This window comes from Phodopus roborovskii, unplaced genomic scaffold (genome assembly GCF_943737965.1).
Source record: "Phodopus roborovskii unplaced genomic scaffold, PHOROB, whole genome shotgun sequence".
NCBI classification, from domain to species: Eukaryota; Metazoa; Chordata; class Mammalia; order Rodentia; family Cricetidae; genus Phodopus; species Phodopus roborovskii.
In genome coordinates, this window is record NW_026125295.1 from 22,898,332 (window position 1) to 22,915,982 (window position 17,651).

At 44.5% G+C, this 17,651-nt stretch overlaps 1 protein-coding gene across 1 annotated transcript in view; it reads right to left on the reverse strand.

Annotated features, from left to right (window-relative positions):
• Positions 1 to 667: 667 nt before the first annotated feature.
• The window catches only part of Nmnat3 (nicotinamide nucleotide adenylyltransferase 3), a 109,362-nt gene continuing 92,378 nt past the window's right edge, over positions 668 to 17,651 (reverse strand). Inside the window, exons 3-5 of the mRNA XM_051206583.1 lie at positions 12,711 to 12,894; positions 8,266 to 8,345; positions 668 to 1,193 (exon numbers count right to left, since the gene is read on the reverse strand). Of these exons, the coding sequence (XP_051062540.1) occupies positions 829 to 1,193; positions 8,266 to 8,345; positions 12,711 to 12,894 (629 nt within the window). The 3' untranslated portion in view covers positions 668 to 828. The remainder of the gene's footprint in view (positions 1,194 to 8,265; positions 8,346 to 12,710; positions 12,895 to 17,651) is intronic.

Here is a 17,651-nt window from a genome sequence, read left to right on the forward strand (position 1 = left end):
AGTGTAAAAATACTTTCTGTATCAAAAATATAGCTTGAGGGGGGGCTGGAGAGATGGCTCAGTGGTAAAGAGCACTGGCTGCTCTTCCAGAAGACTGGTTCTCAGCACCCACATCAGGTGGCTTACAACTGCCTTTAACTCCAGTTTCAGGAGCTCTAAGTTCCCTCGGATTTCCTATCACACGAATCTCTCCCTCTCTCTCTTTCTCTCTCTCTCAAATCAATTTTATACATTTGCCTGACCACAACATAGAAAGGGTGTGATCAAAAGTTTTTTACTGCTACACCTGCAGACAGGCAGGTAGGCATGCAGGCCATGGTTTATAAGGGAGATCACACTGAAAATCAATGATTTACTGTTTCCAGATTTCTGAATCCTCACTTGGTATTATTGCTTGAAACAAAGATGTTACAAAGAAAGGCTAATTACTGTTCAGTAATCAGCACCTTGTCAAATCCTGCCAATCAAGACCAGCATGCTTTACCTGGTCTGTTAAAAAAAAAAAAAAATGCATGAGGCCAACTGTGACCCAACCCCTCAGGGACCTGCCATGTTCAGAACAGCACCAGTGTCCGGGTGCATCCTCTAATTACCATTTACACAAAGGGAGCAGGTCCCATCAGTGGCCCCGAGAGGTTTTGCCTTATCGAATGACCTGCCACGCCATTTAAGTTGCTCTGATAACACGATTGTCCCAGCCATAGAAACAATCTTTTCCTGCAGTAGGAAGTCACCCATGGCATTACCATCATAGAAACAAAACAAACATGAAAACACAGACCCCAAAGCAAAACAAAGCTCTTAACTGCCCATTCTTCAGGAGGCCCTCTAGCTAATCTTTCCTTTTCCTTTCCAGGAACTGTCATTGCTGTACAGGCCATGGTCCCTGATGTAAGTGATGACAGCATCAGGGAGGAGGTACTTCACGCTCTGCCCTTGGCCCAAGGCTTTCCTGATGTATGTGGCACTGATCTCATTCTGAATGGGTTCCCTGGCCAGGTGGATGTTGTGCTGAAATTGTCGGAGGATGGGCGAGTCCAAGATGTACCCCTTTGGGTCATGACCACTCCGGCTCACACACACCAAGCCAAACTTCTCTACTATCTCCTGGATGTGCTCATCTTTCCAGAGGTTGGGGGTCTGGAAGGTCTTCAGGACATCTGCTCCACAGAGGAGTTTCAGCTCTGGCAGCGCTGCAAAACAAGGGTGATCCCAGAAGAGTTCCAGAAATCTGAAGTGATACAACTTACAATTCTAAGATTTCAGCATCATAGCTTTTGTTTAATATTGGCCAAGTGGCAAGCCAAGCAAAACAGATTTTTGCCTGTCAGTGCTCAGTGCTTTTTCAGAAGCCTGTCTGTGGTTGCTTTGGCCCAGGGTGGAAAGTCCCAGAGGTGACCATGCTGTCCCCAAAGTCCATTATCTGATGAGAAGTGAGACTTAAAGTCCTAAGATCAAGGAGCTACAAGCACTGGACAAGTCACCACCCCAACATCCATTTCAGCCCTTGTTATTTAAGTCCCGAGGACTGAGCATAAAACGAACAGGCTCTCTGGATGACTAAAAGGCCAGCGGGTGGCCTTTTCATTTTCCTTTGCAATGTGACAAAGCTCTAGGACAGCTGGTCAGTGAGGCAGCCCTGTAGAGTTTATTCTAATGAAACACTGACTGTTACAAATTTTTTTTAGGGTCTTAGTACTTACCACTACTAGGTACAATGTGTGTAATGACCCTCAGAACAGATTTATGAGGTAGGTCTGTTGTGCCCACTTTGCAGGGGGAAACCAAGGCACAGAAAGGTTAGGAGAGAGCTCATGGCCTCAGTTGGGGAGACTGGATGCAAACTGCAGCCAGCCTCTAGGTGGGGGCATCTGTAGGTTCTGCTGCCGCCTGCTGGTGAGAACAGGAAGAGAAAGCCCGGGAGCACTAGAGAAGGATTAGCTGATTTGCTGACACCATTCATCTGGAGTTGGCTAATCCGAACAGGAAAGGCAAGCCATGACAGAAGCACACACTGTGTCCCTGGTACTTCCGGAAACTGATTCGAGAAGATGGCAAAGGCTGGCCTTCCATCTTTGTCACCCTAAAGACTTGGCAAGGAAGAGAGTCTGAGCTGCCACTCATCGGGGGAAAACACCGTGTAAAGGGTTCGCTTAGACAGTGAGATGATGGAAAGGCTCTGGTCATGGAAGAGGATGGGCATACAAAGAAGCAAGGCCTGGCCTGGGAGAGAAGAGAGCCTGGCAGTGTCTGGAGAGGTCTGAGGTTCAGTCCCCATGGGGTAAAAGCTGCTGCGGGGCTGGCACTGTCCTCCCTGCTCTGGGCCTCAGCTTCCTCATCTACATGAGACAACAGGCCAGGGGACTGTTAACAGCAGCAGATATCATCACACAAAGGGACTTTTCCCAATGTTGTAGCCTTGGAATACCGGTCTAATCAATGGCATTGGAGAATTCTTTGGCTAGTGCTCACAAGGCTCTCAGTGGCCACATAGATGGTCCCACATGTCTCAGGTTCCGTTCTAATTCTGCTATTTGGTGGCTTCTGTCAGGAGTGATTGCCTGATGAGTTTATCAACTAAGACAGTTAGAACCATGGTCAGCACAGGGTGCTATATGTTTTAACTGCTTTTCATTCATTCATTCACTAATCCATTTACTTATCCACTTATTTACCCATCTACCGAGGAATATCCATCCAATAAGTATGAATTATCTCCTGATTTCTAAAGCAATAAAATTGTGCTTCGAATTATTCAGTAGTTCAGGCTTTACTAATTTGGTATGGATTTGTATTTTCCAACGCTGTGAGGATTTGCTCTAATTCTTATTTATTGAGTCACTGCAGGACAGTAAGAGACCAGGGTTCAGCCTTTCAGACAACTGGTTCAATGATACTCATTTGATTTCACCATCTCCTGGGGCCAAGGGGCACATCCGCTCTGTTTCTACAGGTCGGGAATAGATAAGACACCTTGTCTTCTCTTAGTGTTTCCCACCTTTAATTTGTGTATGGTGTGTGTGTGTGTGTGTGTGTGTGTGTGTGTGTGTGTGTGTGTGTTTGTGTGTATGGCAGAGGGGGATGTTGAATTTCTTCCTCTAATTGCTCTCTTTGTGTTAGTTCATTGAGGCAGGGCCTAGAGCTCATCACTTTTGAGCCAGCAATATCCCCGCCCCCCCCCCCCCCGCAGGGTTACAGGTATACATAGCTGCACCTGTCTTTTTACATAGGTGTTAGGATCTGAACAGGTACATCCTCACACTGGCATAGCAAGCATGTGACCATCTCCCCAGATTCTCCTAGTGGGTTTTATGGGTAAATTTTTGACATTTTGGCTTTCACATGAGACATAGATTCATTAATACTGACAATAAGAAATAATACACACTTTGAGCTGTGACTAGAAAGGACGGAGCTCTGCCCCTCAGTCAAGGGCCCATCTGTAAGGTTGGAGGCATCTGTTAACCCCTGGGACAAGACAATGAAGTGGCCAACTCTCATGGCCACATGTGCCTCCGCCCACAACTCTGGGCTGTTTGCCTCATAGAGCTCCTTCCAATTCATTCATGTAAATGGCACAGAACTTTTAGAGCAAATAACTGTTCAAGTCCAAAGTAGGTAATTCAAGACTATAGGCTGGAGGATGAAGAGATGCTTAGCAGTTAAGAGCACCAGGGTTTTATCCTCAGTGCCCATGCAGCAGCTGACAACTGTCTGTAACTCCAGTGCTAGGGGGATCCAAAGCCCTCTTCTGGCCTCTGTGGGCACAGCATGCACAGGCACCAACCCCGACCAAATAAATAATGAAAAACCGAATAAAGGCTGCCAGTGTGACTTGCCTAACAGCCACACAGTGACATAATTAGGAGGTCTGTGGGTATTTGGGTGAACAGTCTGCTATGATGTTGAGTAGCTATGGACTTTGAAAAGCAGATGGGCCAAAATGTATATAAGCTGTAAGGACAATGTTGCAGAACCTAGAAGCCTGGATTTTGATGGTTCTAAGTTGTTGGCATTGAAGAGCATCAGTCTCAAGGCTGGTCAGTCCTGGGTGTAAATTTTAGATTTCTTGGGACCCTGAGAAAGTGACCTGTGGGTCTATTTCTTCAGTTGTAAGATGGGGATAGATAGTAAGGGCTCCATGGAAATTATAGGAAGTGACAGGTAGAGAGAAAGCCTGTCACCTGCAATGTATGATTACAGCTATGGATGGTGATATCCAACCAACACACTAAGAGAGATCGTCACACGATGACACCAGAGATGAATCCAGGAACAACCCCTGACACCACCCAAACTAGTCACTAGTCATGCCTAGTGAAATAAGCACAAGATTGGATGCTTGCTGTTTTTTTGTTTTATATATATATATATATATATATATATATATATATATATATTTATATTTCTCTGAACCAGGCTCAGTCTTACCAGCCATGGGCAGAGCCATCCTTACCGGCAGAAGACAGACAGTAAGCTTGGCTGTCGTTAAAAGCCCTGAGGTGTCACCCAAAGCAGCCAGGACCACAGCAATCCACATGAGGACAGACGACTTCAAGGAGGTCTGTCAACTACGGAAGTGACAGTGAGGCCCAGATCTGGCTGCTGCTGCTGATGCACTCAGTTGTATAATCTGCCATCCCAGAGTGTGACAACACACAGTAAAATGCACAGCTCCTAAAGTGGCCCTTAGGAATAAATATGTCACTGGTAACATATGTGCCATCCCATCGAAATCCAAGCTTCCTGTTTTAAAATGTTCATTTTTTTCCCTTTTTCTGATGATGAACATGAAATGTGTGTTCACGATGGAACATATGGAAACTGTAAATGTTGAAAACTGAAAACAACAGCAGCAGCCCATCAGGCTGATTCTGGCTTCTACAGACATCAACTTTATGTATTTTCTTAGGCTTCCATATTGATCTAGATACACAAACAGTATGGAATTACACTCATTTTTACCTGAAGATATGTATGTATACACACACACACACAAACACACACACACACGTATATAATCATATGATGATTCTCTTACTTCCTCAGTGTTTCTCCATCTCCTTGAAACTTCTGATGGGGATGTTTTTGATGGATACACTGTAATTTACTCAGTCTTCCTTTGCATTTAAATTCTTGGTTGCTTTTATTTTCTGCCATTGTAAAAACTGTCATGCTAGCTAGACCTGCTGGTATAGGCCTGCAATCTGAGCTATTCAAGAGGCTGAGGCAGGGGGATTGCAAGTTCAAGGGCTGCCTTGGATACAAGAGTCTAAGGCCAGCTTAGGCAACTTGGTGAGACCATGTCTCAAGATTAAAGTTTAAGAAAGGGAGGGATGTGTGTGTGCCTAGGCAGTTATTGGCGGCCAAGATCCTGTGGTAAGTAGGTCAGAATGCCCTAAGAGAGAACCTATTACTATCACCCTGCTAATGGGACACAGTATCATACAAATTCCAAATGATGTCTCATTATACACATAGATTAGTGCATCTCAACCATCCTCAGGGGAACTTCTTTTTTGCAGAATATGGCATTAACACAGAGACCCACAACAGGTCAAGATGCACTTAGTAAGAGACTGTGGAATGGTCAGCCTTAAATGGAGTATGTATTATCACACACCCCTCCTCCCAAGACTCAGGGGCCATTTTGGAAGATGTGGCAGCAAAATTGCCAGAGGCAGAATAGGGCAGTTGCACACATGAATTCATAGGTATTGCAACCTCTGCATGGAGGAGGTGGGTGGGAAGCTACTGACAGGGAGAGCTGGTGTCTCTAGGGGTGTGGGCCCATGGTAAGTCTAACATGCTCCAGTAGATGGCTACACACTTAAGAGTACATATGCAGCATTAATGGGCTTGATGTTTTTAAAAATATTTTATGTGCATGTATATACCTAAGTGTATGTATAGATACCTCGTGCATGCAAGAACCTACTGAGGTCAGAAGAGGGATCATTTCCCCTGAAACTGGAGTTACAGATGGTTGTGAGAAGCCATGTGGGTTAAGGGAACCAAACCCCAGTCTTCTCCAACAACAGTAACTATTCTTAACTGCTGAGCCATCTTGACTACTTAAAAAAAAAAAAAAAACGAGGACAAAAGTTGGGTGGGTATGGAATGGGGGAGTAGATCTAGGAAGGGATGGGTAAGGGGCATAAAAATGTTCAAAGTACAAAGTATGAAATGCTTGAGAATTAATAAAAATCATTTTTAAAATGGGGGTAGCGAGCAGGTATGTTAGTGTATGCCTTTAATCCCAGCACTGGGAAGGCAGTGTCAGGCAAGCCAGGCCTATGTAGAGAGATCTGGTTTCATAACACAGCAAAAGCAAGACATGGTGGCAGACACCTTTACTTCCAACATTTGGGAGCCTGAGGCAGGTGGATCTTGGAAAGTAACCAAACACAGGATCAATTAGGGATGGGGACCCCCAGAGAAACAAATAGGGAAGAGACATGGGGCGAGAGGCTCTGACAGATGGTGACGTTATACAAACTTAGTAGCCAGGGCTTCACTGGGAATGTGTGTTCCGAATGCCTCAAAGGACAGGCATTTTCTGAAGGGGAAGAAGCATGGGCACCAAGCGGAAGTGGAATGGGTTCTGTAAGCACCTGCAGAGAGGCAACACAAGAGCTCTGGCTCAGCATGCCGTCTGCATTTGCCTCTGCCTACCCTTGCCTCTCTCTAGAGTCCCTGATGTTTCCCAGGTCTACAATGTCCCATGCTCACACATCCCGGCTCTCCCATCTCTGCCTCTCTTGGAATGCTCTAACCCCCACAGTCCACTGGTCTTGTACACGTGGGTGTAGCTGTCAGCTCCTCCACGAAGCAGCCTTTCACACTGATGTCTGCATTTCCCTCCACCCCACTGCCTTTGTCCAGCTCAAGGCATGGGCTGGGCTGCTGGAGTGCCTACTCCCCTTGATCTCAGAGCCTGGCTCTCATATGGTCCACCAGCATCATGTAGGACTTTGTAGAAGGAAATGCAGAAAGGACATAGCATTGTGTCTATGATGTTAGAGGGCATCCTGTGCATGGTCTACATCTGGGGATGGAAATGGAGGAGCCCGCACAGGTAAGGAGGACAGACCAGAGGACTATAGTACATATTACATGTATGGATTATATCGGTGACCCTGAGACTCCTTTTTAGACTCTCATCCCGGTATACAGTCTCACTTTCTGAGTGATCTTAAACATCAGACTCCAAGTGTCTTTCCCATTCAGGAGGTCTGGGGAGTGGTCTGGCAATTCATGTTTCTAACAAGACTCATGGGAATTTTACTGTGTGTAATCTTTGATCAGCATCTGAGGGCTACATGGCAACTCAGAACCTGGGGACATTCCCAAGTCCTTTCTGAGGTGTGCTTGGGAGTATTCTGAGGACCAACAGACACATAAGACCATGGTTAGAGTGATAGGCTCTGTCCTTTTCTCATTAGTCACAATGCACGTGGACACAGTAAAGGTTCTACAAAACCCTGCAGTGAAGAAACTGTTTGAGGTGCATCTATCCTCGGCAGTCTTGAACCCTTCTGATATGAAAGTGTCCCATCAACTAGAGGTGGGAGCCCACTGGTAGAAAACCATGCATGTGGCCTGCATGTGGCCAGTGGGGCCAGTGACTCCCAGTTTACATCCCATTCTTTTCTTCCATACATACCCTACACTCCTGAGAGTCACACCTTTGACCCTTGACCCCAGGGCTTTGCATATTCTGTAATCACAGGACTTGTCTCTACCAAGCAGGAGAAGAGTGGAGATCAGGGTTTCTAATTTAAGAAGATAACAACCCAAGAGAACCTCAAGCTCCCCTAAAACTACTTTCTTCCTTTGAGGAATTCACTGAGTGGCTGCTAGGAAGTGGGAGTCTCTCATTCAAACTTTATCCTTCTAAACTCAGAAGGCTAAGGATTTTAAAGAACCCTGGCACTAGTCACCCATTTGTCCCTGTGTGGCCTTCACTGTAATTCATGTCACAATCGCAAGTCACAGGGTGGCTAAACTCCTTTGGTCAATAAATCTCAAATTAGCACAATTAATGGGGTTGGATGGAAGTGGGGAAGACTAGTTGTCTAATCTGACCTTTTGACCTTGGATACACGAGGCACCCCCTCCCACCTCCACGTACACATATCGAAGGCAGACCTGCACTACCAGGCAGGTCTCAAGTTCTAGTGCATGCTGAGGGCTGGACAAACCCCATTGGCTCATCCGTCTTCACTTGAAATCCCCGTTGTAGATAAGGGGGTTGGCACCCACCTGCAGAGGCTGATGGTGTTTTGCTGGGGTCTGGGTCTTCCACCTGGCTTGAGGACTTCAGCAGCTGGCTGTGATGGTGCCTGTGGTGTAAACACATAGGCTCAGGTGTGCTGTATTCTAGACCCCCAACACCATCCCAGCATCTGACAATGTAAGACTTGCTTCTATACATCTCAGACCGTTCCCTGAAAAATCACTGGGGATCCACCATGTGCCAGGAGATGCTCCAGGGGTAGGACAGAAAGCATGCCACAGAGAGTCCTACATCATTCACATTACCACAGTCTACACAGGCTGGTGGAAGTGGCCAGATAAGCCTGATGCTGCTCTGCCCACACCTTTCAGTAATTCCCTACTGGAAATACAGGTGTTAGTGTTGAGTGGATGCCCAAGGCATCAGCTCTCAACAATAGACAGGCAGTGGTGGCTCACGCCTTTAATCTCAGCACTCAGAAGGCAGGGGCAGGTGGATCTCTGTGACTTCAAGGCCAGCCTGGTCTACAGAGTGAGTTCCAGGCTAGCCAGAACCCCTTGTCAAAAAACAAAAAATACAAACAAACAAATAAAAAACCCTACCACCACCAACAAAAACCAAACCAAAACAGACAGATGTAAGTTTGGACATGCTCTTTCCTTTGGAAAGTGTAAGCGGTAATGCCTGGGTTTAGGGTTCTGTGAAGATAAATGAACTACATACAGTAAACCCTGGCACTGTGTGGCCTCCATCTGGCTCCAGGACACACTCTTATCATAAATGTGTGTTTCAAAATGCTATGCATGGTGACTAAGAGCCTGGGCTTGCAGAGAGACAGCTTGGGCTGAATCCCAACCCCCACACTGCTAGCTGTCACCCTAATGAGTGATTTCAAGTCTCAGTCAGCATGGATGGTTCCTCGTGTGCAAATGGAGTGACGGCATTGCCACCCTCACATCCCTGCAATGGGTAGTTATGAAGATGAAGAGAGCTAATCCAAGCGAAGTCACACAGCATGTTAGGTACGATCAGACTTATGCAAATTTGACATGCTCAATTTTAAGCAATCTATCTTCAAACTGAGGCTCCTGTACTTCCTTTACTCACCAAACACAGGTAACCTCAGCACTCTTGGGTGCGCCAATTTATCCTCCACCATCCCTGTACTCACTGGAGCATTATTATAGCTGTGTTTGAGATACGAGGTTCACTTTCAGGACTCAGCACATCTTCCCTGTGGACTCTGTTCCTTGGGGTAGTGGTCCTGGCTGGCTTTCTGCTGCCTGCCTGAGTGGTACTCCAGTCCTAGGCCTCTGAACTGACCCTAAGAGCATGGTTTCTGTGTCTTCGGAAGCTTGCCCAGGGAACCCCCAGTAAGGGATAACTCTGGCAAAAGAAAACTCAGCCACCTCGCATTCCCAGCCAGCATCATTGTTTTATAACAGTGGTTCTCAACCTTCCTAATTCTGTGACCTTTTTTTTATTCCAGTTCCTGATGTTGTGGTGACCCCTGATCGTAAAATTATTTTAGTTGTTATTTCATAACTGTAATTTTGCTACTATTATGGATCATAATATAAATATTAGTGTTTTCTGATGGTCTTAGGTGATCCCTGTGAAAGGGTCATTTGACGCCCTAAGGGACCATGACCCACAAGTTGAGAACCTCTGCTTTAGAGGCTGGCACTGACATGGCTTCAGAGCCTAGAGACTGGTGCTCTGCCTCCTGCTTATTTGCTGTGTAACTGTGGTCCTCTGAGCATCTCTGAGCCTCCGGCTTTTCATCTGTAAAATGAGGACATGAGGTCATGTTTGCAGTGGGCTCATGAGGTGATGTGGGTGGGGGACAGACAACACCAAGTGGCACTTTGACTAAGGCCTTCCCCACGACACGAGGAAAAGGGAAGTTACTGTTATGGGTGGTGTTTAAGTGTATTCTCTAAGGCCTATGTGTTGAAGGCTTGGGTCCTAGCTGTAGATCTATTCATTGTAAGATGGGCTTTCAATCAGTGATGGCTACTGGCAGGTCTGAGATTTGATGGCTTTCTTAGGAGGTGACTGAAGCTTTGGAAGGTGTGGTCTAGTTGGGGGAAGTAGGTCACTGGGGAGATGACCTCAGGGGCCTTATTCTGACCCTTCCCTGTCTCTCTGCTTCCTGGCCACCAGGAAATGAGTGCATTGGAATCACTTTACCCTTCCGCCTTCATGTTCTTCCTCATGATGGGCCAGAAATAGCGATGCTAGATGGGGGCTCAAGACCTTCAAAGTGTGAGTAAAAAAAGACTTCTTGTCAAATGGTCTCTTTAGTTATTTCCCACTGTAAGGAGAAAGTGACAACCCAGGTACCAAAGGCTCTCTCATTAAAGCTGTCCTAGACTTTGTGACATTAGCAAAAACGTGTACAGAACAAAGGGTCTCCGCCGAGTCCCGTGGTGAGCTGATATCTATCACAGTGACCTTTGCTATGCTGTGTCGTGGATCCACTGTGACCACATCAAGGGGACACCAAATGCAGTAGATGTTGGGGCTGATTTCTATAGTAACTCTAAAACCACTTGACTTTACAATTTTAGCCTGATTCTTAACCTTTTAAAAAATCTTCATCAGCTATCTGTTGAAAAAAACTGTTGACTCTGCTGGCTAAGTCTCAAGCGCAATAGCACAACATCAATCATCTGGACCTTGAAAGAGATGCCCATGGTTAGTGTCCGGGCCAGCAATCTGAAAGCCCTGGCTTGGGAGAGACCCTTAAAGAAAGTTTTCCACCTGATTCTGGCAGCTAAGGTTGTGACCATGTGTCAGTTGCTCTTTAAGTGGATCTCAACACCCATTCTCTCTCTCATTCAGTGGCCAAAGCTGTGGGGCTCATATTAGAATCACCAGGAGTGACTGAAATACGGATCTCTCCCCTCCTCACCCAGACCCACGAGACCACAGCCTCTGAGGTGGCTCATGGGTGGTGGACCTAGGGTGTCTGCTGTGTGTCCAGTGTCCAGAGGCATTTGAACAAAGGGCACAGGGGAAAAGGAGAGTGTTTGGCAGAGCCTCTGCTCACACGGGCACTCTGCAGCAGAGGCAGCAGTGAATCACTATGTCCTCGTCTCTGTGTCTGTGCATGGATTTCGGGATTTGAGGATGCAGGCAGGGCAGGGCAGGTGACATTAGTTAGCACTTACCATCCACCGGCTGATTTGCCTGCTCCATCTCATCAAAACCGCATGGTGCCCTGTGAGCTAGGTGCTGATATCCTCATTTTATAAGGCGAGGAACTGAGGTTAGGGAAGGCCAAATCACTTTCATCAAGTCATTCGTTCAGTTAAATCTGGCTTCAAAGCCTGCATCCCAGACAACTGTGGCTCTCATAGGGATGGGAAGAAAGGCCTAGTCACTGAGTACTTATTAAAGGTAAATGATTTGCTGGATAATCTGCTGTCTTGCTTCTGCTCCTCTCAATTAGCCCGGAGAAGCGAGTGGTGAGAAGGACTTGTTTTAAAATGATGTTCTGGGTGCATGTTTAGTGCCAATGGATGGTTAAAAATAAGGGATCGTGTATCTGCCGGTTACTAAACATCTGTCCTATTAGTTTGGCAGCAGGTTCTTAGGTGGCACTGAAGCTGCTGAACGCTCTGTGGTCCTTTCCTAACAGAAGGTGTAGGACCTGCATGACTGCACAGGTGACAGTCCTACAGCGCCTTCTAGCAAAGCAGCCTGCTACCAGTGATGCAGCAGGCCGGCCTTACTTCCCTCCACCAGCAGGGACAGTGACCTGCTCGCTGTCCTAATGTGCAGGACTGGTCTAGGGCTTTCAAACATCTGTGCTAACTACACTGAACACTAGTAAGAACTGAAAAGACAGAAGATAATGCTCTTAAAATAACCCCTCCCTCTGACATTAGAGTCTATTTTTAGCAAGCAAGCAAGAAAAAGTTTATTATATAGGTTCAGTTTTCAAACTTGTCATCGACAAAAAGTCAAAGGTTCCAGCTATTGAAGGTGATTTGTTGGATCTAGGATAGTAATGTTTTAAAAATCTTCATTCAATTATACCATCTTCATGCTGGCCAGTGGTGGTGCACACCTTTAATCCCAGCACTCGGGAGGCAGAGGCAGGCCGGTCTCTGTGAGTTCGAGACAAGCCTGGTCTACAAGAGCTAATTCCAGGACAGGTTCCAAAACAATACAGAGAAACTCCATCTTGGAAAAAAAAAATTATACTGTCTTCATTTTGCAAGTCTCAGAGAGATTAAGTCACATGTTCAAAGTTGCAAAGCTGCTAAATGGTGAGTGGGCCTGGTGCTGGAGTCCTTGGAATCAAGACTCCTTTGAAAAGGTGGCTCTGCGGGTCTCTCTCCCTGTAAGCAGAGGCATTTCCCTGGTCGTAGCTAGGAACTTCTGTCTGGGGCCACCTCAGCAATCTGTGCCAGCCCTTCAATCCGCAGATGTTAACACGAAACAACATGACAGCTTTTACCTCAGCACCTTCACTGTTTCAGTCCACTGTGCCTGCTCACTCTCCCAGGGGTCCACTCGAATCCAGTCAGATGTGTGCAGGGCCAGCCGGGCCATGGCTACTCGGTGATGGGAAGCCACCAGGTCTTTCTTCCCGTATCTGTCATTGACAGGTGAGATGATGCCCTCGATCACCTGGTACATTCCTAGGCAGGGGAGAATGGAGATGCTGTGTATAAGGCTTGCCACCTGGCAACACAGTGCAGACAGGTGCTCAATGTTTACGCCTCACGCTACATATGAACAGACATGGAGGTCTCTCCTGGTGAGCCGAGGGCTTGCAAGGAAGGACCAGGGTACTACCTCGGTGACCCTGTGCCTCTCCCCTAGTGTCTTTGACAATGTAGAGTGGTACTTTATTGAGAGGAAGATGTGGGAGTGGGGCTCAGGCAGCAGATCATAGCACAAAGATCATCAGGATGTGTTTGATGAACATCATGAGGTATCTTTCTAGCGCACTGTATTTGTGTAGTCTTATCCCAGGAAGAGGGTTCTGGGGCTGGGAAACAGGGAGGGAATGCTGGCTAGTTTTGTCAACTTGACACAAACTAGAGTCATCTGGGAAGAGTGAACCTCTGTTGGGGGATAATCTTTGTGTTGTACACTGTGAAGACGTGTCACTGTGATTGGTTTAATAAAAAGATGAATGGCCAACAGCTAGGCAGAAGAGGATAGGTAGGGTTTCTGGGCAGAGAGAGGAAGAGGAGGAGTCTAGGCATGTGGATTTCACCAGCAGACTGGGAGCAAGTTGGACATGCTGTACTGAGGAAAGGTAAAAGCCACATTATAGAACAGAGATTAAGAAAAACAGATTAAGTAATAAGCTAGTTGGGGAAAAGCTTAAGCTAAGGCCAAATATTCATAATTAAAAATAAGACTGTATCATTATTTGTGGGCTGGCAGTCTAAGACAAGTCTGACAAAAAAAAAAAAAAAAAAAAAAAAAAGCTTGCTACAATGCTCAATTCTGAAATTCTATTACCTCAGACTGAGGGCGTGTCTATGGGATGTTTCCTTGATTAAATGTCTGATATGGGAAGGCCCCGCCCACTGTGGGCAGTGCGACTCCTGGGCAGGTGGTCCTGGATGGTGACAGATAGTAGGCTGAGTGAGAGCAAGTCAGTAAGCGGTGTTCCCATGGTTGTGTGTGATACCGTGTTGGCCTTGTCCTATCTTGTTGTGTATTGGTGGGTTCTGGCTGCTGGTTATTTTTAGGAATGAAGACATATCTATAGTTCTCCCAATCAAGTTTCAGGTTTCTCTACCAAGGGTATACCCTCCTCTTTTATGTTCTAAAAGGATGGCATGGGGGATTGAACTCATCTGTGCAACCCTTCCTCCCCTTTCCTTCCTTTCTGCTTCCTTCTCTCTCGCTCCTTCTCTGTCCAGGGGATCATATTAAGTGTGAGCACTCTGCCCTTAGGCCGCCATACCTCGGCAGTCAAGTCTTAAGAGGCAGGTGTGTAATTTATATGAAAAACTCGGATTGCCGATTTAATCTCCTGGATGGCTAGAAGGTAATTCAGACTTTTCATTTTTTATTATGATTTTTGGTAACTTGCATGGTTTTCTTTTTTTCAGAATTTTTTTCCCATTACAGTTAACGTTTTCAATTTACTGGCATAAGGTTCATCACAACCGTCTCAAGGATTTAACATCTGCATCATCTGTTGTGTGGGCCCTTTTCATTCCTAGGCTGGGCCCCTTTCTTTCTCCTTGCACAAGATTGCAAGGTCTGTTATTTTGTTCGTCTTTTCAAAGAGCAAACTCCACTGTATTGATTTTTCTCTGCTGAATGTTTCTTTTCTGTCTCACCAGTTTCTTTGCTTCTTTTTATGGACTCTACCCAGCTTCTCTTGCTCTTCATTTTCTAACTTCTGCAGTATCTGCCCAGCTAATTAACTTCAAGTTTGTCTATTTCCTAAAATAAACAGGCTGTAAAAAAAAAAAAAATCTTTCCTTCTGCCCGCCCCCCCTGCTTGTTTTAGTCTGTGCTTTTATGAACTCTCGGTTCAAACCATTGTGATGTCTGTTTTGATCAGCTATTTAAGATCATTTTTCTTAATTCCCAGGCATATCCTGATTTTGGGGCAGCTATATTTTTGGTATTAATTTCTGGCTTAGTTCCATCATAGTGAGAGAACACACTGTAGGTGGATCCAATCTCCTGAACTGTGCTGTGCTTTCCTTTATATACTTTATGAGCTGCGATATGAGCAGAGTTGAGAAATGATGCGGGATGCTTAAAAAGTGTGTGTTTTCATTCTGTGGGTGTTCAGTGCTGTCCGTTCAGGAAAGGTAAGTGGTGGCTTTGTTTAAATCTCTTAGTACTGAATTTATGTCTGCCTATGCAATTAGTCAAAAAGCTAGAAAATTTCCCACTAACATTGTGGATTTTTCTATTTTTCCTTTCCTTTCTCTTTTTTAAAGTTTCACTTGATATGGTTTAATAATACATGACTGGGTGAACAGAACAGACATTATAGCACATGTCTTTATATGAAGCTTTTTATTCCTAGTAAGATTGTATTAAAATTTAGTCTGTCTGATAATATACACATGGATATGCATTTTTCTATTTTTTTTCTTTCTTGAAGATGGGGGTCTTTCTATGTTGTCCTGGCTGTCCTGGAACTCTTTATGTTTAGTGAGGCTGGCTTCAAGCCCACAAAAATCTTCTTGCCTCTACCTCCCTAGTGCAGGGATTAAAGGTGGGCAACACTATGCTTGGCAATTTCCCCATCTTTTAATTTTGAACACACTTTTTTAAAAGGTAAGCCTTTGTATATAGCCCATTAAGACATCTTCAGCCAAGTTTGACAATGTTTACTTTAAATTGGAACACTGAATTTACTTACTGTGATGCATTTTCATCTAAAGGTACCATGCTATTTTGTTTTATTTTTTTTTGCACATTCTATGCTTCTTTTACTTTTCTTGACTATTTTTCATTGTTTCATTCTCATTGCCTCTTAGAGTAGACATTATTTTGTACAGTTTTACAACCAAAAAAGACCTTGCTATAACATTAGGACTTCAGGGTGCTGTCATCACTCTTCCTGGAACCTTCCTAATTCACAGGTTATTGTCGTGGCTGCTTTAAATACATATTTCTGCTTACTCTGTTAGACCTTACTATTTTTTTTAACATAATCAATGCTCATTTAAACATATGCCCACAATTCCTATTTTCTTTGTACCTTTCTTCCTGCACATTAATGTTTCTATCTTTCTATCTAGCAGAACAGCAGGATTTCCTTAAGTTGGTGACCTTATTTTATACTGTAATCTTGAAAGATACTTTTACTGGGTATAAAATTAATGGGCTGAAATAATATTTTTCTTCAATGCTCTCAATTATTGTTGCTGTTGGGAAGCACCATGTAAGTCTGCCATTCATGGGCAGGCAATCTGTATTCTTGTGGCTTCATATATAGTCTTTGTCTATAAGATTTCCTTTTACATCTCCTTGGAATCTCTTTAACATGTAGATTAGTGTCTTTCATTGGAGTTGGAAAATTCTTAGTTATTATTTCTGTAGAAATTACCTGTGCCTCTATTTCTGTTTCTTCCAGTCTTCTTATTGGATATAGGTGGCTTCCACATCTCACCCTCTTTGGGATTTATTAAAGTCTATATGTCCTATTGTGGATAATTTCACCTGATTTATATTCCTGTCCACCCAGTCTATCAAACAGCCAGATTCAAACCCATGCACTGAACTTTAGTGTTTTCTAGTCTACTAAAATGGCAATACTCTATTTGTTTAGGTTTCCTATGATTTCTTCATTGGCCTATTATAATTCAGACATAAATTATACACATTTTGTTAGACTTAATCTAAGTGGTTTTTTTTTATTTGTTTGTTTGTTTGTTTGTTTTGTTTTTTGTTTTTGCCTGCAGGCCAGAAGAGGGCACAAGATATCATTATAGATAGTTGTGATTGCTGGGAATTGAACTCAGAACCTCTTGAAGAGCAGCCAATGCTCTTAGCCTCTGAGTCATCTCTTCAGCCCACTAAGTAGTTAATTTTCTTCAATCAACTTTAAGTGGTATGATGTTTTTAAGTTTTTTTTACATTTGTTATTGATATATATATAAATGTACATATATATGTATTTGTGTGGAGAGCCTCACCTTGAAACTTCTATTAGTTGCCTTTTCAATGCTGTGATCAAATTAACAGACACAGACAGCTTCAAGGAGGAAGGATTAATTTTGCCTCATCATTTCTGAGGGTTTCAGTCTACCATGATGAGGAAGAAATGGAAGACCGGTTCAGCTCATGATGTTGAAAGTATGTGGTGGGAGCTATTCACACCAGAGCAGACCAAAGAACAGAGAGCAAGGTGGGAAATGAGCATCCCCTCCCCCTGTGACCTACTTCCTTCAGTTGGGCTCTGCCTCCCAAAATTTACAGACTTCTCAACTGAGGAATACATGTTCAAAACATGGAGCCTGTGTGGAGTATTTTAGAGTCAAACCACAAACTTACACTATTGTCATCCAAAGGCTTATGTTAATCTTATAATACAAATGAACTTAGTTTATTTGCAAACGTACCCATTGTCTTAACTGTTCTGATAATGGTCAAAGGTTTAAGCCCAGAGACTCCACTGAGATTCAAGGCCAACTCTTAGCTATGAATCCCTGAACAAATAAAAAGAAAATCACATTATTCCAAGGAGAAATGGGGCATCAAGGAAAGTTAGGACCAAAACAAGACTGGAATTACTGGAGCAAGCAGCACATCCTATAGATTCATGGATGCCATTAGAGGTATGTGGTGGCATGATTTGAACTCCAAGCTCACAGATATTCTTCATGCCTAGAATCTTCAATATCTTAGGGTCTCTTCTACAACTTAGGCTTCCTTTGCCCAGTTTTATGCATTAACCTGTTAG